The sequence below is a fragment of the Condylura cristata genome, unplaced genomic scaffold, assembly GCF_000260355.1.
Source record: "Condylura cristata isolate star-nosed mole 26May11 unplaced genomic scaffold, ConCri1.0 scaffold00033, whole genome shotgun sequence".
Lineage (NCBI taxonomy): Eukaryota > Metazoa > Chordata > Mammalia > Eulipotyphla > Talpidae > Condylura > Condylura cristata.
The window spans coordinates 15,444,014-15,464,948 of record NW_004567134.1 but is presented as its reverse complement, the minus strand read 5'-3'; the positions used below and the strand labels follow the sequence as shown (position 1 = coordinate 15,464,948).

Sequence of the window (20,935 nt, the reverse complement as noted above, 5' to 3'; positions counted from 1 at the left end):
CCGGCCCCGCCCCGAGCCTGCCGGCCGCGCTCAGTAGCCTGCAGCAGTAACAAACGAGCGGCTATTAAGGCAGCTGCAGCGTTCTCATAGAGTAACTGTGTTCCTGCACTTTTACAGACAAATCTACGACAAAAAAAGATCAACTTTTTTTTCAAAAAAAAAAAATGATTACAATGGGAAAGGGAAAAATTAAATAGCTACATATCATTAACAAATTAATTGTTCTTCAAAAAATACCTACAAATTTCTCTGTACATTCTTTACGCACAGCGTAATGATGGTCTTAAAGTTACCTATATAAAAAAGTGTTCTCGACGGTTTTTCCTACAGAAGAGACGGGCCTAAATGTGGAAGCCCAGGGAGGGGAGGGACGTGCTGGGTCCGGGGCGAGGGGCCCCTCGCGCCCAGGAGAGCCCCCTGCCTCCCCACGCCAGTTTTCTGTTACCCAGCAGGCCGGAGCCTCCCTCCTCCCGGAAACCAGCCTTGAGGGCTCCCGTGAGTCCACACTGCCCGGCAGGTGAGGCGGGCACAGCAAGTCACCTGGCCGGCGACCTGTCAGGCCCGCGGGGGACAAGGCTGGAATGTAGCAGGTAGGCTGGGGCCAGGCGTCCACCAGGGAGGAGCAGCTGCTGGCCGGCGCCGCCGGGCCCCTCCCTCTACCTCAGGTTAGTAGCGCTGACGACTCGCGGCCGCAGCGAGCCAGCGAGCGAGCGAGCGCCGAGTCGGGAATGTGCACTGCCTTGGCCCCGGCGCGGCGCCCCGGGAAACGCGCCGCATCACAGATTGTCAGGGGCCTGGCCTTCAGCAAAGAGCAGTTTTGCATCGAGGGCCAGGGCCGACTCCCACCCCTGGGAACTAGTCCCAAGCGGGCAGGAGGCGGCGCCACCACAGACGTCAGCCCCCCAGCAGGCGGGAGCGAGGCTGCGGACAAGCATCTTCGCATCCACTGGACCAGCAGTAGCTCTAGCTAGGACTGCAACTGAGAAAAGTAAATTCTGGAAAGAAGCTAATATTAAGGACTTTGTTTACTGCCTACACAGTTAATAGAAACCAGCTATTTCTCTCCATTGAAACACGCGTCACGTTGAAGCGCTGTGGGGCCTCCCGCTCTGCTCTAGCCTAAGGCACCGCAAGTCTGGGGTGGCCAATGCCCGTGGTCGGTGGAGTCCGCAGCCCACTGCAAGCACCTGAAATCCAGAGAGAGACCTACAGCCTGCATGAGACTTCCCCTTCCCAAGCTGTCAGACTAAGTCAGAAACAAACGAAAACAAAAACGCCACACAAATGGCCAGCAACGTCGTCCTCACCCCCTTCGTTTCTCAGCAGTTTGCCTCGGCACACGGCCCCGCGCCTGAGCCGGCGGGCGGGCGGGCGCTCGGGCCGCCAGTAGTGCAAATCAGACAGCCAGCTCTGTTCTGTTCAAGTACACGCACACGCTCACGCACGCCGCTGGCCCACAGGCCCCACTCTCGAAAAGCGAACGACAGGGCGGCCAGGGCTGGGGCACAGCGAGGGACCTGACGCGGGCGAGGCCTGCAGCAGAGGTTTCTTTGGTAACCGAGGCGGGAAGTCAGGGCGGGACACTGGACAGGTGCCCCGCGGTTCCCGCCGTCTCATCCGAGGGCCGTGCACGCATACCAAGCAGTACAGAAACAGGACAGAACGAAAACCCCAACATGGTTTTGCAAGTAAACCTCCCCCCTCCCCCACCCCCCATTTTTTTTGTTTGTTTTTTAAGCGCTGACTGTTCAAGCTCAGGCAAACCATGCAGACCCACGTCTTGTTCAAGGGGCCAGGCCCTTCACGAGGCCACGGAGGGGGAGTGACTGTGGCTGACCATGTGGGCAGAGGGGCTGGCCGGCTGGCCCCTGCGCGAGGCGGACTCCGGGCTGCTGGACGCGCCGTCCTTGGCCGCTTTGATCTGAAGCCACGTGTCACCCAAGGCTTTGGCAAAGTGGTCGTCCACGGAGCCCGTGATGGACACGGAGTTGGGCGCCGGCTCCGGCTCCTTGTAGTTCTTGCCCAAGCTCCTGCGGAAGTGCTCCTCCACCACGGGGTCGCAGGCGGTGGCGGCTGTGGGCGACCAGAGGGGTGTCAGCGCCGGGCCACAGGCGGAAGCGCCCGGCTGGCCAGAGCCCGCAGGGCGGCGCCCACTGCCTCCCGCCCACCCCCAGGCTCCCAGACACCGGCGCCCGCGGGGGAAGCTTCGAGGCTGGTTGCTCCGACTGCTGTGAACAGAAGGGCCGGAAGGCGCCCCCCGCCAGTGAGTGAGTGAGGGCCCCCCCCCCGCACTTACAGCTCGGCGCCCTCCGGTAGCTGGCCGGCCCCGCCGGCCCGCAGCCGCTGTGCGCGATGGGGCAGTGGGAGAGGTTGCAGTTGCGGGTGCTGGCGGAGGCGCACGTGATCACGGAGGGCCGGTTCTGGGGTGAGCAGAGGGGCGGGCATTAGGCTTGAAAGACAGACGTGGGTGCTGCTCCCCACCCATCTGTGGCCCATCCTGTCTCCACCTGGGGACTAAGACAGGCCCACCCGTGTCCTGGCAGCACCAGACGGGGACCAGGCACCATGCGCACTGTCGGTGCCTGACCCCCAGCTGTCAGGTGCCAGCTGCCCCCTGTGGGGCGCACCCCAGCACCCTCGCGCTGCAAGAGCCCGTCCTGACCAAGGGTCAACGTCCAAACCCCCCCATCCACTTGCTACTTCAAAATGGAGCCCAGCTGCTGCTACAGGACAAAGAACCCCGGTAGGCAGCCTCCCTGGGGGGCGAGGGGCCCCGCGCCCCAGCGGTCCCTCCGCTACCACCCACAGCGGGTGTTAGATCATCACGAGGGAGGAGGGGAGGCGCCGCTCGCGCCGAGGGGGCATCGAGGACCACGGTGCCCCAGGGAATGAATCTCTCAGCCACCCTGCACCTAGCATGTTGCGCCTCGGCCAGCTCGCGGTGGCCTGTCACGACCACTCACACCCCCGACGGTGATGGGAAGTACGGCCGAGGGTGGAACCGCACGTTCCCAGCGGCACCGGGTGAGCGTCGGGGTCCTCCGACTGTTCAGAAAGCACGACGGCCACCACGCCCCACAACTCGGCGAAGGACCCCTCCACTGGCCAGTGCCCCTCAGAGCGAGGGCCAGTGTCCCGGGCCTCAGGGCCCTGGTGGACAAGGCTGTGCACCCACTTGTAAGGCAGCGATGCAGGAGCGGCCCACAGGGCTGCGGGCCTCGGGACAACAGTGTCCGCAGGGGCACTGAGGCCTGCTGGCCGCCACCTCAACACCAAAGAGCCCTCACAGAGTCTCGAGATGCCAGAGACCTTCCAAAGCCACGAGGGAAAGGGAGCCTGTCCTGTCTGGCTCTTCAGAGCTGTGTTCGGGCCACACAAGAAATGACGTGCGCCTGACATGACGCCCAGCTGGCTGAGGGGTGTGAGAGGAGACTGTGGCACTTTGTCGGAGCTGCACCCCAGCAGCTGAATGGGGCCACCAGGGTTGGCACCAGGCCCGTGCGGACAAAAGGCCACAGGGCTGTGAGGCCGGGGTTCCTGCATCACATCAGCTCCTTGCTTGCGGAGCAGGGGCTGGAGGGGCCGTGGGGAGCTGGCCCCGCTGGGGGGCAGTGCGGTGCAGTCCGAGCCCCGCAGGAACAGGCCTGCCACCTACGCAGCAGGCACAGGTGGCCATGCTTGTAAGTGACCTGACCCTGACCCGGCCAGACACCGGATCTGGGCTGGGCGCCACCTCCTGAGCTGGGCCCCGGAGACAGGCGGGTCTCGGGAGCTGTGGGCCATCACGAAAAGCGGAGCGAGGGCGGCGGCCCAGGCCACCAGGGACAAGCCGCCCTGTGTCCGATGGGTCCGTGGCCCTTCCTGCAGCGCTCCAGCCCGTGTGGAGGGCAGGGGGTGTGTTTCTGGTCTTAGAACCAACTGGGTCGGGCCAGTGCAATTGTGAGAGAGCAGGTCACGGAGGAGGAGAAATGCAGTGTCACAAAGGCAGCGCAGGGAGCTCAGACCGTGCAGCGTTGAGGCCAGCACTGTACAGGGGCCATCCGCAGGGGCGGCCAGAGGTCAGTGTGAGACACTTGAGCATCACCCCTGGTGTTGCCTCGAGTCGCAGGTGAAGGGTGCCTGTCCCTGCTGCTACCCTACTGCAGAAGGCCTGGGCTGCGCACCCCCCTCCCCCCCAGGCACAACAAACCACCTTCCTCAGACCTTGGGGTACAGCATCCCATCCCAGACTCTGGCTGTCAGCTGTGCTTTGCCACACATGTCCACTTAGTAAAAGCCCTCTGCTTCCTGAAGGTGTGGCCTGAGCCCACACGGTCCCCGCACCGTATCCTCAGGTTCAAAATGGGAAACGAAGGCCAGCACTGGCCGCCTGCTTGCGTGAACAGCAGCAGGGCCGGGCACCTGTCCCTCCCCCCAACTGGGCCCTGGCACGTGCACTCTGGCTGCCCCAGGGGGACTGTCCTCACGGTTAGCACTCCCGCTTCTCTGAACCCTGGGTCACGCTAGTACCTGTCTTTTCTTGGGAGCCCCCTCCCCCTTCAGCTGCCATCACAAAACAGGGACACACCCTGTGGCCTCCCCAGACACGCCTCTGGGAACTTTCCTGTCCCGGTTCCCAGAGCTCTGAGTCACCTTTCCACCGCCGCCCCTACCCCAACATCACTTCCTGCCAGAGCTGCAGGTGCCACGCTCACTTCTCACAACAGCCACCCTGGCAGCAGCTGGCCATGCACTGGGCCGGCCTGAGCTCACCCAGGAAGGTCCAGGGTCCACATGGACACATGCTGACCACTGCCTTGAGTTGGGGGCCACAAAGTCGGCCTGACAACCACCTCTTCACCCCAACTTGAAATTAAAGCTGGAGCCCCGGTTCCCCATCCTGGTAACTGTGCCGCCAAGCACACGCGGGGGCGGCGGGGGGACCCAGAACTACCCCAAGCCTTGCTCCACTGTGGGAATCATGACCCAAGAAAACACTGAGCTTCCACGTGGGGCCCACTTGGTTCTCCTGGGAAGAGATGGACTGGGGACACGGGGTTCCGCTGCTTCCAGGCCCCCAGGGGCCAAAGATGACGTCCACAGGGCACACCCCCTGCCACCCGCAGGGACACTAGCTGGGCTGGGTCCTCCTTTGTGCCTCGGTCACCTCGACTCCTGCAGCCTGTTTCTGACTAGGCCGAGCACCTCCCCAGCTGGAAGCAGGTCCTGCACCCACACTTCTTCTACCTGGTTCTTACCAGAACAAACGGCTGGCTGAAGACTCACAGCCGAGACACGCGGGTTAGCCGTGTGACGACCGACTCGCGACACTTAACCTGTGGGTGCTCCATGGCACCCTTGTACACATCAGTGGCCCCAAGTAGAGTCCCTAAATGTCACGAGATCCCCCTTAGAGCCAGCCCCGACAGGAGGACCCACGTAGTAAGGGGAGAAAGCCGAGGGCCCCTGCATGGTCTTTACCCGGTGTCCAGGAACCCCCCTTTGAGAAGATACTGTTCATTTTTCTACCAAGCATGCTGTTTACTAAGTAATAATTCACTTTCCTTATCTTCCTGTAATGAAAAGCATCCCTTTGTGCCAATCACAAGCTCCTGACCAGCAGGACTAGTAACTTCTGTGGCCCACAACTTCACAGGACTCCAGCCCAAGGCCCAGCATTTCACTCCATGTGAGGCAACCATGAAGCTAACAGGCACTGGACTCCCAAGGAAAGAAGCCCCAGAGGCACTGAAGGTCTAAGCAAGGCCGGGTAGGACTCAAAAAGGTGGGGTGCTCTCAGTAAAAGACCCCCTACTTCTCCCGTGCTCAAGGACCAAGCACAGCTAGTCCTCCCACACCTCTTCTCAGGCTGCTGCCCCCACCCCCACCCCCACCCCACACACACAGCAAAGGTGTACCTGCTGCCGCTCCCCTGGGGTCAGCGTGGGCGAGATGCCGGCTGGCCTGCTGGCGTCCATGCTGTTCTTGGTCAGTGCGAGGGGCTGCTCCATGCTGAGGCTGGGGAGGGACGTGTATAGATGGCCACTGTGCAGGCTCATGGTGGGGGCCACAGCGCGCTCAATGGGGCTGCGGCTCCGCTCCCGCGGGTCTTTGCGACAATCTCCATTGGCAGTCTTGCTCCTGGAAAAGAGAGCAGGCACTCAGGCAGGAATACCTGGCATCTCTGAGGGCAAAGGGGAAACGCCAGCTACGTGGCAGGCACTTTACCTGGACCGTTTTGTGGGATGACACCTGCTGGGGTAATGCCTGCCAGCACCCCCACGTTCCAGAGCTCTGGTCAAACTCCTAGGATACTCACCCCAGCTGGGTGTGACTCCACGCCCCCAGGAGGGTCTCAACTGGGCTCTGTGAGGTCATGCTGGTCACCCTGCCCAGCAGCCCGTCCTGTCCCAAATGGGGTCACCTGCCTACCCACGGTGGCAAGGGCCTTCTGGAATGAAGCCCCTGTTCACAGCCCTCAGGAAGGGACCTGTGGGCCCTTGGCCACACGGATGCGCCAGATAGGAGGGTGAGCATGTGGACATGGAGCGATGGGCAGCTGTGAGGCCTCAAAGGGGCATCCACACGCAGCCAGTAGTGGTGGGAGTAGGCCAGAGGGGCGCAGTGGGAAGAGCCCCTGGTGCTGGCCCCACCACCCCCATATCTCAGGCTGCTGGGACCCTGGGCCTCTGTCTTGGCCAACCGTGGGGCTGACGGATGATGCACTTCCCGGCCTGGTGGGCCCGAGTGCCCCACACTCAGGCTGTGAGCCTAGTGAGCACTGGCAGAGCGCACTCGGCAGGAGGCCGAGCTTACCATGCAGGGCATTCAGTGGCCTTGAGCACAGCATCTCCCCCATTTTCCGGACAAAAGCAATCAGTTTTTGCTCCATTAAGACAACCATGGAGCCAATGTTCAGGCTCGGCGTTGACGCAGCCCATGCATCTCCTGACAGCTGTCAAAGAGGGATGACAGCCAGTAAGAAATACTTAATTCTGCCACTGGCCTGTCCCTGATCTCGTCTTCCTGTAAAGACTGGGAAAGCAGCAACACCTCAGTCGCCCAGGAAGATGGCAGCCCCAGCAGAGGGGGCCACGATGAGTGTGTGGCCCCAGTCAGCGCCCATGGGCAGGAAGGAGCAGCCCACGCTCAGGAGGCCTCTGTGCCCACCTCATGTCGCCCCCACAGCCGGGGCAGGTGCGGTCCAGCTATGCACTCAGCGAAGCAGGGGAGAGGAGGCGCTGGGCCAGGCCATATCTCAAGGTGAAGGGTCACCTTAGGGAGTGGCAGTGGGGGGCCGGAGACTCTGGGCACAGGAAGAGGCCGGCGCGTGCGTAATTTTAGTAAAGTTCTACATTACTCACATCCCCAGCTCGTCTGCCTGATTCCCGGAGCTCCAAGACAGACATTGTTCTTCCCTATGTTCCATGAGTCATCGCCAGCCAGCCCCGACCACAGGCTTCCTGCCTGCGACAGTGACCGTCACCTCCACCCCGGTCGAGACCCAGCACGCAGGGAGCATTCTCACTGCCCGGGCTGTGGCAGAGGAGGGGAGGAGCGGGGAGGAAAGAGGCAGCAACCCCGCCAAGGACGAGTCCCTTTCCCGCCAGCGAAGCGTGTGTGGCGCAGATGCTGTGCACCCCGTGGGCCTCTGAGCTGAGACACCGCTCGCGTCCGGGGCTGGGATACTGGACTCCGAGCAGTGAACGCTTGCAGTACTGGCCTCCACCGGCTCTCCGCACAGCAGGGCCAGGTGCCGGTCAGACACACCCGCTGGTCGGCAAAGGAAGCCCTGGGGGCGAGACTAGCTCTGCGGGTTACTGCCCAGCAAGTCAGTCTGCTGCTCACCCCCAGGGAAAAGGAGTCCAGGCCCTTTCAGAGAAGGTCCCACTCCTCTGAACGCAGGGCACTACTTCCGCCCCCTGCCCACTTCTACACTTCGGGGTCCTCCCCTGCTGAGCCTCATCGCTCCTGGTATCAGCTTCAAGCGGGAAGCACCGTGGGGCAGGCAGGTCCCGACCAGGTCTGCAGGCGGAGGCTGGACAGACACGCCCTTCCGGTACCAGACTGTCTTGGCCAGGGTCGGGAAACACTAGGCATGGAGCACGCGGGACGCACGGCTCTGTGTGCTGCCAGGTGCGTCCTGGCCCGCCGTGATGACGGCAGCAGGCAGCCACCCCATCGCCCACCCATGGGGCTTCCAGACAGCGGTACCTGCCCCACCCTAAAGCCCAACTGTTCTAGCGGGAGGCAGTCCCCCCTTGCCCTGTCGCTCAGACCTGTAGGTTAAGTCTCTTTTCTGGGTGTGCGCAGACCAGTGCCAAGAAGGCTCCGGGGATAGTGCTCAACCTTGGGGGCCGGACTGGAAGATCCTGGGCAACTTGTAGGAGACGCCCTCCCTTGCCGCAGGTCCACGACCAGAGCGGTGGTGGTGGAGCCTAGTCTTCCCCTCCCAGGGGGCTGAGCTGCCAGCAACTCAGACAGCAGCAGGGGGCACGCAGGCCTCCTTGGCGGTGTCTCCGAGTCCCAAGGGACCTTACACCTGGCTGCTTGAGGAAAACACAGGCTTTCTAGAGCAGCTGCCCACAGCTCACAGGCCGCAGAGAAGACGACAGTTACTTCCCAGGGCTCCGGCCCGCACCAGGAAGCACCAGTCTCTCTAACCGGAACTGTTTGCTTGTTTCCATCATGAACTGAGACCGGTGAAACTGACTTCTGCGACCAGTGGTGACCAGCCCCGAGACATGGCTGGGGCACCTCCCATGTCAGCCACCTGGCAGTGGGGACCCGCTGTAGCTGAGAACCCACCTCCTGTAGAACCCTCATGAATACCCACGCCGAGTGTGAGCCAGACCATCACACAACCCCTGTGTCCATCCAGTATTTTCAAATGAAAGGAGATGGAGCTGAGGCTAATAAAATATAAAAGAATTCAAGTTCCCACCAGTACTGAACGTGTCATCGTTTTTGTCATCCTATATTCTAAGAATGTTATTTAAAAAAAAAAAGTGTGTGGGGGGGGGGGAGCAGTAAACAGAGCTCCAGTGCCAGGGATGGGAAGCGTCTTTCCTTGTGTGACAGACTGCAGCATCCCAGGTACAATCTCCTGGGCCCGCCCCCTGCACAGCAAGAGGTCTCGAGAGGGGTGCCGACCTCGAAATGTACTGCGACTGCCTCAGCTTTGCAGGGTGTGACTCAGAAGCCAAACCCTCTCCACTGACCCCCAAACCCCTCACTTCTAAAGCCTTCCTGTGCTAGAAGTGAAGGTTGGGGGCCGTTGCTCTGACCCTTCCTTTGGAAGGTAAAAGGTGGGAGCTCCCTCTCCAAGGCACCCCAGGAGCCAGAAACGCATTCCGAGCAAACGCGCCCAGCGGGAAACCAACCAGGGAGACACCCACACTGCTCAGAAGCTTCCATGAGGCGCTAGAACAGTGCCCAGGACACAGTAACTGAGCCATGGGCGAAGCAAGTATCCGCTTAGGGAAACCAATGCCGGCTGGCTGGAAGCAACGGGGCCTCAAGAAGCGGCGCGAGCAGGGCAGGAAGCTGGCCGTCCCGCAGGTAATGGGCTGAACACACCCTCAGCCTCGTGTCCACCTTCACCGGGGCTGATGGAGAGCTGCCCCTTCTGGTTCAGATTCTCTCGGGGCTCACTGAGGCAGCAACCGCTAGGCAGACCGACGCCTGCCCGACGCGGCAGAGCCCGGCAGAGCCCGGCTTCGGAGAGCAAGGCGGTGACGGCAGCAGGGTGCGGGCGCAGTGTCCCAGCGGGGCGCCGCCTCCGCTCAGAGCGTTCCCCAGCTGCTGCGGCGCACAGGGAAGCAACTCCCAGGAGGGTGCTTGGGACAAAGGCGATCCTCCTCCCAACTACCACAGTGTCCGCCCTGCCCCACCGGACGCTTCTTCATCAAACAGCCCTAACCCCCGCGCCCCCCGAGCGCGCTCCAGTCAATGGCTGCCTCCAGGTGAGGACGGCGCCACTGGCCCCCAACAAACTGGAAAGGGTCATTCCTTTCCGTGTATGGTGACACGGTTTTGAAGCAGAAGTCATGGCAAATGATGTAAGAGGAGTAGGCAGATCGAACATGGCAATCAGGACAGTCTGAGACCCGCTACTCAAAGGCGCTCCCACGCAGCAGGCTGGGGCTGCCCACAGTCCTTCCTACTCTTTGCCGTTCCGTGCAGCTGTGTTTGTGAATCTGTTTTGTGCCTGGCGAAGGGACGCAATGGCGCGCCCACCATGCTGGGGCGGGGGGCAGGGCGGCTGGGCCAGGCAGACTTCCTCCCTGCACCCTCAGGCTCAGGCTGGAGCCACCTGCTCCCACTCGACACGCACCCAACAAGGTATCCCCTCACACCTACGCATGAGCAACTCCCCCAAGTACCTCACAGTGCAAATTATGCTGTCAGCTTCTTGGTTACTAGTGGATAAACCCCAGTTCATGTATCCTACACCAGACAAAATTTAGAAAGTCTGGTTTTTCCTCTAAAACTTCTCATCTAGCAGACAGACATCAGAAACTGTAAGCAAAACTAAACCACTGAGCTGAATTGATCATACAACTACGGTATAAAAAGTTAGAGGGCATTAAGTGCATTAAGTATGTAAAGTGACCAGATGTTCATCTAATGATATTAAAGCATTACCAAATATTCACTAAAATATCTATTACTGTCGCTATTAAATTGCTGATCACTATGATAATTATTCATTATAACACTGTCACTATTAAAGGAACTCATGGACTTACCATGTGAAAGCAAGGCCCATGGAATTCTGAGCATCTAGTGCATTAGTTCCCTGGGAACAGCCAGGTGGCCCAGGCTGAACCCCATCTTTAACCCCGTCTTTCCAAAAACTAGAAGTAAAAGCTGGCTAAGCTATTTTTTAAGACTACATCACAAGAAAAAGATCTGACCTACTGTGAGATTGTTTAAGGACCTTCCGGAGCATAAAAAGGCTACTAACGCATTGCCAAGGATGGGCAAATTACGCATCTCTATCCTTAAAGCCAAGTTCCCAAGGGGCCAGCAGACGCAGTATCCATGGCCGGTTCATGTTTCTCTGAGTTATAAAACTTTCTTTACAAATCTCCTTATTTTCAAACTTTTCAGAGGATTCAAAACTGACTTCCCCTAATCTGCTTAGCTTTACTGTAACACCACCAACATCTAAGAACAACCCGCTGGCTACTACGATCACATTTTATCTGAAGCCCAGAACCCTGGGAAGGATCCAGAGAAGCGGAAAGTCCATCCAGCACTGAGACGCCACTTTCCAGGATTGACTGGATGGTTCTGAAATGCCTTCCAAGGGCCCTCCCGGGGGGCCTCGTGGTTGAGTCTTAGCCCTACAGACACGAAGGCCTGAGTTTGCTCCCCAACCAGGGAGCGACCCACAGGGCGCAGCAGACCTCTTCTATCTCCCGGCCACTCCCCTCAGCAGGGTACTTCAGTCAATCCACCTGTTCTGTTGCCCACTGTCTCTGGTGAATCCTCTCACCCCCAGCACCTCTGGCTTGTATCCCAGCTCTCATATGCATAAATAAGTAAATCTTTAAAATAAATGCCTTTGGGAAAAAGTAAAAAAAATAAATGCCTTCGGGAAATCCAGAAGACATGCACCCACCCCACCCCTAATCCAGTGCCCTCTAGGGACACACCCCTTTCCTTTACATGAGAAAACCCAAAGCCACATGATAAATTGTTGATCCAAGCTAAGTGAAAAAGGCCCCAGGATTCCCCCCACCACAGGCCCCCTCGACACACACTGCCCACTGCAGAGCAGTGGCTGAGCCCAGAACAGACGCCTGTTGGCTTCTTCACCTGCGTGGAGGTGATGAGTCCACAGAGGGACTTTCGTAGCGTTTTGTCAGGGACCAGGAGACCTCAAACTCCCCACCATCAGCAGTCTCACGTGATATGATGCAGTCGGCGGTTACGTCCCTTCACCCCGTGTGCCCCATCTCCATGTCCACCTCCACCTCTCTTCCACCTTCCCATCGGAAACACTAAAACCCCCTTCTCTACCCCCCATTCTACTGTCTCTGACCCAAGTCTCCAGGGATCTCGTGTACCTGACGACTCCACGCTCGCTACTCGCCTTGTCATCCACTGGGCATTGTGCTTCTGAGCTTCACCCGTGTGCCAGGCTGTGTCATTACCTTCCTCTCTATGGCTGAGTAATATTCCCGTACCTGCTGCACGTTCTGTGTCCATGTACCCAGAGATGGACACTAGCTTTGCTCCCACCTTTTGGCTGTTGGAATAATGCAGCCATGAACGTGGGGGAACGTGGGGTACATACGTCTGCTAGGGTGTGCCCACAAACGGGACTTGCTGGCTCCCATGGGAGTTCTACATTCATCTTTCAGTCCTCAGAAGTTTTGACGAATCGGTGCTTACAAAGAGACTGAATTACAGGATGTATTTTCCACTACATGTTTGTCCCTCTCCATAGAGAAAAATAAAAGGTTTCAAAAAGGATGGGGCTGGCCGCAACCACACCAAAAAAGCAAGTCTCTATAAACACAGCCCAAGTGGTCCACGAGAGAAATGCTCATGAGTAACAAACACTGGACATAAAAATTAAATAAACAGAACACATCCATCACCCAGCTCACTCAGCTCCGCAGGGCCAGCGTCGACGCTCTGCAGTCGCCAGCCGATCGTGGAGACTCGGTCACAGATCTGTGGTCCCTGTTTCTCACTGCAGCCCTTCCCAAATGATTCTGCAGCACCCGAGGATGGCCCACGTGAATCACCACCACCGCGTGTCTGACACTAACAGGCAGCTTGGTACATACACCGTCTCCGACACAGCTTCCTCGATCAGCAACTGCCCACAGCAGTGCCCCGGAAATGTGTCTCCCACGAGAAATCGAAGCTACTGCCCCTGCTGTGCGCTGGGCAGACACAAGCCCTCATTTCACAAGGTGCTGGGAGAGCCAGTGCCGGCCAGCACCCACCCCATGGCACGTGAAGCCCCCCCACACCGCACCCCGCGCCAGCCAATCCCGCACTTGGGGGCGGCTCTGAGAGCAGGGGCGGGCGTCCAGTTTCCATGGAGGGAAATGGCCAAACAGCTAAGGCGGAAGCCCCCAGACTGTCGCTGTGGCCTTTATTCCCCTTGTAATTTTCTTCCAGAGTAAACGCTAGCCCCAGAACACAGCCCCTCGTGGAGGCGGTCCTGGCCGCCAAAATGAGTAGGAAGAAAAAGCACCCGTCCTCCTGGAGCCGCCGCCGGCAGACTGTGCCCCCTTGTCTGGCAGTCACGTGACGGACGGGCTGGCAGCAGCACGTCAGCTATCGCCTGAAACTTGGGCGCTGCCAATCCACTAAGGAAGCAATGACGAGCGTGACCCCTCCAGCCCCCACGTGCGGAGCCAGCGCTGCAGCCCCAGCAAATGCCCCTGAACCTCCACCCCCCACCCCCGCGCCGAGAACCTGTCCCCAGTCAGAGGGCCCGACTGGGACAAGGCGCCGGCGGCCGAGGGCACAGGGGCGGAAAGGAACCTCTGCTGCCCCTCAGTAGAGCCAGCCCGCCTCGCCCGCACTTGCTGCCTCGCAGTTTAAATTAATTACAGCTGAAAATACAGGGTTGCCATCTGGTTTGAAAAAGCAGGGATAAGGGAATGAAATGAAAGGGTTTTTGGTACTAACCTCACTTTAATCATTGCCAAAGAGCATGAAGACAGCCCAGCGTCGTCCCACAAGAAAGCCTCGGGCCTCCCAAACTTGGCAAGCAGTCCCAGCCCAGAGCGGATCGGCCGGACGCCTGTCAGAATAAAAGTCCTCCTGGAAGCAGAGACCAAGGTATGGGGCACCGTGGCGGCAGTTTCCAGCGGGTGCTGGGATAGGTTACTAACTCCTGGGAGGGTCTGTTTACAGATGGGGTCTTGCCAGAATGTTCCATGCACCATTACAGTTCCATTTGTGAGAAAACAGATCTGCTGTCAGAATTACGGCACGCATTTCCTCTTCCTTTGTTTCTCCATCTTCCATAACATGAGGCTTTCATAAAGCTCTAACTAAAATAAGGCTACCACGACCGGAGGAAGGCGCGGGCGAAGGGCGAAGGGCGCCTGCTCTGCAGTGTGCGTGCCATGCGCACGGCCAGGCAGGAGGCATGTCAGAAATGCCCATCTCCCGGCGGCAGCCCCAGCTACAATCTCCTTGTGTTCGAGAGGAAACAGCTTCCTTCTGCTTTCCTCCCACGGCACCAGCCCGGCCTGGCCGAGAGGCTCTGCTCCAGGACTGGGGAGACCGGCGCCGCAGGCACAGAGGGTGGGGACGCCCTGCACTCCCTAGTGGTCCGGGTGGGCTGCAAGCAGCTCTGTCGGCTGCTGAGGCCGGCTGCCCACGGCAGGCAGCAACAGGAGTGGGGGCTGGTTGGATTCTCACCTGCCCATGACCCAGGTTCTTTCAAACCTAGGCATGTGGCGCCCGAGAGTCCACTGGCTGCGGGCTGCCGGAGAGCCCACCCATGGCTCGGGGAGCTGGCCAGAGCAAACTGCTCGACTGGGGAAGCCCTGTCATGGACCAGAGATCAGAACTGTAACAGAGAAGATAGAAGCAGATAATGAAAACATCATTTCTGTTCTGGGAAAATAATACATCTCTGACCCAAAAATGATGCACAAGTCACTTTCCAAATCCTGCTCCAGCAGATTCACTGTCTATAGCAACGGTGTCCACAACACGCAGGCGCTCAGGAGGTGACTTTCGAGTAAATGGCACATCTGTCAAGCCGCAGGAAACATCTGGTAAAGTGGTTAAACGGGGCCAGGACTGAAACTTCTGATTTCAGAGCTTGCTATGGTGCCTAACAAGAGACCACTGAGACAAACCCTGAGAGCCCCTGACCACACGGGGCTCGCTGCACAGTGCAAAGTGTCCCGGGGGAGCAAAGGTGGTGTCGGGGAACGGGCTGCAAGCCTCTGCTTTCTCCAAACAGCAACCCCCTGCCCCAAACACAGCACCACCCCAAGTCCCTTCCCGAGTCCCTCAGTGAAGCCCACCAGGGCTGACCCCACACACACCACCCCCAGTGCCACCCACAAAGTAGACACTCGGCAAATGATGTGAGAAACAAACCCTGCACGTCTCACTGTTCAGAGAAGACGCGGCGAGCGCGTGTGCCCATCAGCTCAGACGGGGACAGCCCGACAGCGGTGATGGCTGCCAAGGCAGGGTCGGAAGATTCGGCCACTTCCCAACGACAGACAGCTGTATTTCACAGACACAGTCAGTGAAGTGAAAAGCAAGTAACAAATTAGGAAAAGGAGGCTTATATGAAGAGCTGTCACACAGCCAAAGAAAGAGGAAGACCCTGGTTTAGACAGATATAAATAGTCACAAAAGAAGAAATCAAAATGGCCTATCAACATGGGATAGATGGTTCAAGTTCTGTAGTAGCAGACAAGAAAAGTACAAGGAACCTCAATAAAATTGCAAAACTTCAATGGCTGGAGGTCCCTGAGGTGAGGCTGCAGACCACCAGGCCCACCAGCAGCCTACCACGGGACAGCAAGCTGGCAGGATGCAAAAGCAGACAGGTGCCCTCTGACCCCATAATTCTGATCTCCAGAGAAATGGAAGTGTGGGATATGAACAGGGATGGGGCTCAGCCAGGGTCCCACAAGTTCCAGAGAGGACAGGAAACAGTGCGAACAGCCCCCATATCGGCAACCGTTAACAAGTTCCTTCAGTTGCAAGCAACTTGAAACAAGGCTGGCCTAGTTTAAGAAAAAGGGGGAGTTTACTGGAAGGATACTATGATGCATTTCTTGGAAATGAAAGAAGAGTTGAACGACCAATCCCAGAAAAGGACAGAAGTGAGGCAGCCCCTGAGCTCAGCAACAGGAGGTAGAAGGAGATGCCGGAGAATCAGCCATGTGCAGCACACAGTGGGTCCAGGCCACTCCCCTCCAATGTCCTCTGCCCTGCAGGGCCCTGTCCAGCTAGTGCCTTCTCCCATCCAGGGCCCTCACACACCCCCCTCCTGCACCCTCTCCCTCGCCTCCAGATCCACCATGGCTTCCTCTTGAATTTCCCTGAGAAACCTATGGTCCCCACTCTGTCTCTGGTGAATCCTCTCACCGCCCCTGCGCTTCTGGCCTGTACCCCAATTCTGTATGAATAAATAAATACTTCTTTAAAAAAAAAACTGATAGAACTGTTGGCTATTAATAGGAAGGAGCCTTTGGGGCAGTAATAAAAATTGACGAAAGGTGAATTACCTTAGATCAGGCATGGAAATTTCAGCCTATTCCCTCCACCTCCCGCAGCTCCCTCGCCCTCACTCCCCACTCTCAGTCACATCCCACCCCAGAGTGCTCGTCGCTCATGCGTGCAGCCATCCTGCCTGTGCTGACAGGCGTCCCTGCCTGGTGTCCAGAGAGCAGCCCGATCAGAGCCCATACCCTGGGGGTCCCCTACCCTCTGAGCTCCACCACCACCCACCCCTACAAAATGAGAACAACCATCCCTCAATCCCAAGAACTAGGTTGGAGGTGACCCCAAACCAAGGTGACTAAATGTGATGGTGAAAGGCCCCGGGGCCTCTGCCGGAAGCAGATGCCTGCGGATGAGCGAGTAAGTGCTGTCCATGGCATTGTGGGGGGAGGCATCATCAGGGGGACGGGGGGGCCAGCCGGGCCTGGGCAGTGCATCACCCACTGTTTCTACAGATCCTTCCTAGACATGAATGGTATGTTCAGAAAGTCCCAGCAGCATGCAGGCAATACAGGCCCATGGGGGGGGGGGGGGGAGATGACCTGCGTGCTGGGTGACAACACTCACTGTGTCCCCTGGTGTCCCACAGAGACACTGGCCTCACAACAAGCGTCAGAAGCCACTGGACAGCCTCACATCCCTGGGCCCTGGGTGCTTGCTGCAGCCTGGGGGAGGCAGCAACTTTAAACCATTGCAAAACTCAGCCATGGCTGTGGGGCCTTCTGATGCTGGGCTTGCAATGAGACACTGCTGGGAGACTAGACTCAGGACAGGTAACTCAGGAGCCCTAGGTGGCCACCCTCAGAATGCAGCTTCATCTTGTAGTCAGACAGAGCCAGAGACGCTGCCCATGGACAAACCTGCCAAGTTGTCCAGTAGCACCAGGGACTCCTGCGGAGGACGGGCTCCGAGGCCCGCAGACCCTTCAGCACGTGGGTCGCTGTGACACGCAGCTCTCAGGCGGGGCCGGGTCTGCCTCAAGTGCAGTGTGGTGTCCGGCCCACAAGCGGGTGGCAGCGTTATCCGCACACAGCAGCAAGCCCCCTGCCACACTGAGGAGCACTGTGGTTCTGAACTGCTGGGGTGGACTTGGAGGCAGTCTCAGGAGTGGAGGTCTATTTGCTTCTCTAGGAGGCTCAGAGGTAGCCTTTGGCTGAGTGTCACCCAGCAGGAGGAGGGGCTGCCCAGCCCCCAGCCTGGGAGACTCTCCCCGCTGGGCTAAGCTGCTCATTTCCATGAGCACCTGACCTCGTGTGCACAGCAGGCCAGAGCGGGATGCCTGAGGAGAAATGGAAACACAGCGGAAGGACACGGGCATTGCATTCACCAGGAGGGGCCCGCGATCACACGGAAACCTCCCCAAGCCAGGGATCCATGCAAGGCTTGTAGCAGGTGAGATGAGGCTGTCATCTGTGCAGGGATTTGTATCTTCCTTTTGGAGGGAGCCAGGTGAGCAGACGGTGGGAATGGGGGCGGCGCCAGGGCCCCATCCTAGCACCTCCCCGAGCTAGCAGCAGGTTACACCGAGAAAAGGAAGAGCCGGAGCTCCAGGAGCCAGAGGGTTCACTCCATATCCGAAAACAGGTCGTAAAATCGACCCTCGTGGGCAACTGCGCCTCGACTGTGGTCGGACAGTGGCTCCTTTTCCAGTCAGACATGGCCTCTGGGCTGGGCGTACCCTGTGGGTGGGAGGCTAAGCCGAGGCCCCTGGGCTGGAGGGGCAGGCACTGGGGAGGACAGAGGATGGGTGTCATTAACACCAAGTGCCACTTCATGTGGAGAAACACTCATCCGGAGCAGGAGCCGCCACGTGCCGAGAGGAGGCGGCAGGGTTGTGGCTCCAGCGCACATTACAGGTGGCACCAACTGTGCCAGGCCGGGGCAGCACAGCGCTTCATTTTCACAGCTAAGCTTTGCACCCTGGAGCTCTTGCACCTCCAAGTCCGTAACAGAAATCGGAAGCCAAAGAAAACACTCATCATACCGGCCAAGAGTGTCCCCCAACAGTCATACTGGTCTCATGAGACCGGCATGAAGGGCTCCGCCAGGGAGACGCCAGAGCTCCTGCGCACTGCACTTCACGAAGCCCGAGATTGGTCAGGCCTCCCCACACTGCCGGGAGCAGCCTGGGCCAGGGTGCCTGGAGACTGTCTCAGTGCGGCGGTGCCTGAAATCTCCAGGGGCCACCTCCAGGGTGAGTGTGGCCACCGAGGCGCCTAGCAAGCTGGGGAGCCCCACCACCCAGGGGCAGGCCCAACCAGGGTCGGTGGGAGGCAGAGGGGTCTCTGGCTCACACTTGCCCTGAAATGACCTGACCTAGTAGGAGCTGGCCTGGACCCCATCGCTGGGAGTGGGCAGGGGTCTACCCCCCCCCCCCCGTGTCCACAAGCTCCTTCCTTAGGCTGAGTCTCTAGGGAAGGGAGGTGTGGGTGGTGCTCTCCAGCAGGGCAGGGCTGGGGCCCCACCGTGTCTATCCGCAGCACGGCCGCCTTGGTAGGGCCACGGAGCGCTGGGTCCAGAATTCAGATCCCTCACTTGGCAAGGTTACTTGCTACTGCCAGACCCACAACATGACTGCAAAATTAAGTTCTCTAATTATGCTTTGGAGACAATCTGTGAAGAAATTTCAAATGGTGTGTGTGTGTGTGTATGTGTGTGTGTGTGTGTGTGTGTGTGTGTTTACCCGAAGATTTAGCAAAGAACCACGCACTGGCATTTACTAAATAAAAGCTACACTGGACACAGAACACGGAGCTGTAAAGCCCTGCAACCTACTGCGTTCCAACTGTGGGCACACAGGCATCAGCCCATCTCCCCTGCGGGGGAGAGCAGACCACCAGCTCACTCACACAGCCCCTCAAGCCCCTGGGGCACTCGCCACACTCGCAGGACAGATGGCTTTGTCCTGTGGAAGAGGCAGCCCTGAGCGCTAACCGTCCAGGTGAGTCCTCCAGTGACAAAAACTGCTGTGTGTGCTGGAAACAGAGGTCTGTGCAGCCCCGCAGCTAAAACCAGAGTTCTAGAAAGCAACGCCCCCGCCCAGCAGAGCGCGGGGAGCTCACCGTTTGTGTGTCCCGGGCTCCGCACAGGGGCGGTCTCCCGGCTCCTGGTTCCGCCCCACTTCTAACGAGGGTTGCCAGGGACTCAAGCAGTCAGAGACTCCAGTGCCCCCACCTCTCGGGTTGTACCCCCACTGCTCCTCTCCCTGGGTCTGACCAAGAAAGGCCAGCACCAGCCCATGCCCTCCCAGCCCTGCGAGACTCTTAAGGCGGAGAGGCTGCCCGCTGGGAAAAGGCTGATGTCAGCCCTTCAGCTCTGCTCCCACTCGGATAAGGAGGCCTTTGTTTTCGGCTCAACTGTGAAAATGAGAAAATGCTTCTAGCCTGACAAACAAGAAGCCCACACAACACAGGTCAGGCCTGTGACCTCTGTTTAAAGGTACCACACTTCATTAGCCAAACACCGCCTGGAGCCAGTGCACCGGGGCCTGAGTGGAAGGCCCCTCCCCTGCTCAGGCCAGGCTGGGCCCGGCGCGGCTCAGCCCAAGCGGCTCAGCCCAAGCGGCTCAGCCCAAGCGGGAGGCTGGTTATGGGCCTTCCCAGCCGGGGGCCCTGCCGAGTACCTAGGTTCAAGGTCAACACACATCCTTTTTGGACTTGGGGGGATTTCTAAAAAGACTGACTCGACCCCACCTCAGCTTCCTCAGCTTCGGGGTAGCTGTTTGGGTTATTAAAATGAAGCTTGTCAAATATCCCCCCAACCCCACAACATAGGACATGGGGGCCAAAGCGAAGAACAGAGAATTTCAGGACCTCAACTCCCATGGCTGGCTTGTGCCAAGGAAGACAAGCAGGCGTGGGGGTTCTGCTTGAGAGCCTCTGGCTTAGAAAAGCTTGAGCATGGAAGAAAGATATGTTTTCAGACAGCAAATTTTAAAAGGCTCCAGTTTGGATCTTTGAGACTAATGTTACAGTTAACCACTAGAAGTTGCAACAGATAGCTAAAGTGGGAATTAAAACTATTTAAAAAGTGCTTCCCTGAGCATAATGCTCCCCAGAGCTGTTCTTGCAGGGTGTCTCACTGTCAAGCGCCCCCAAGGGGGGGGAAGGATGGGTACACTGAGAGGGGGCTCCAGCCCAGGGCAGAGCAAGCACAGCTCCCCTCTTTATGCCTCAGAATCGTGGGTGCTATGCACCCAAAGAAACAGCCAGTACCTCCTGCTCTGCCCAAATCCAAAGCAGCCACCATCAGCTGCGGGACAGCATCACGGGCAGGACAGCATCACGGGCAGGGCTAAGCCACAGGGTCCAGGTCCCAGAGCGAGCGGTTCCTGGCTGCAGGCTGGCGTAGGGCCCACAGCGGGCGAGGTGTCTGCCTGCGGCTCTGCCTTGGAGTCAGACAGCCGGGGTGTGAGTGCTGGCCCCATGACCGACACATGCTGTGTGACTGGAACAAGTTACACAACCTCTCTGGGTTTTACTAGTAAAACCTCTCGGTTTTACTAGTAAAGAGGTATAATCCCAGTGCTTATGATGAGGCTGTGAGAGGTGAGGAGACCAGGGTCCAGGCGTGCTGGGCCAGCACGTGGTCACTAGTGGCCCATACCTAGATGTTAGAGCCTCACCCAGACCTCTCGGAGTCTCCAAATGGCAGGATGCTCTCTGGGCCCTCTTAGAGCTGAACAGCCCACACCCAAAGGTGACGGGACACAGGCAGTGAC

The 20,935-nt window shown here is 58.6% G+C and overlaps 1 protein-coding gene across 2 annotated transcripts in view; it reads right to left on the bottom strand.

Annotated features, from left to right (window-relative positions):
• Positions 1–6: 6 nt before the first annotated feature.
• VGLL4 (vestigial-like family member 4) overlaps positions 7–20,935 on the bottom strand; it is a 113,074-nt gene continuing 92,145 nt past the window's right edge. Inside the window, exons 3-5 of one of the 2 annotated variants that reach the window (XM_012732131.1) lie at positions 5,898–6,120; positions 2,297–2,420; positions 7–2,073 (exon numbers count right to left, since the gene is read on the bottom strand). In XM_012732131.1, coding sequence (XP_012587585.1) covers positions 1,802–2,073; positions 2,297–2,420; positions 5,898–6,120 — 619 coding nt within the window. In that variant the 3' untranslated portion in view covers positions 7–1,801. The remainder of the gene's footprint in view (positions 2,074–2,296; positions 2,421–5,897; positions 6,121–20,935) is intronic. The other variant, XM_004692372.1, reaches the window with a different exon arrangement.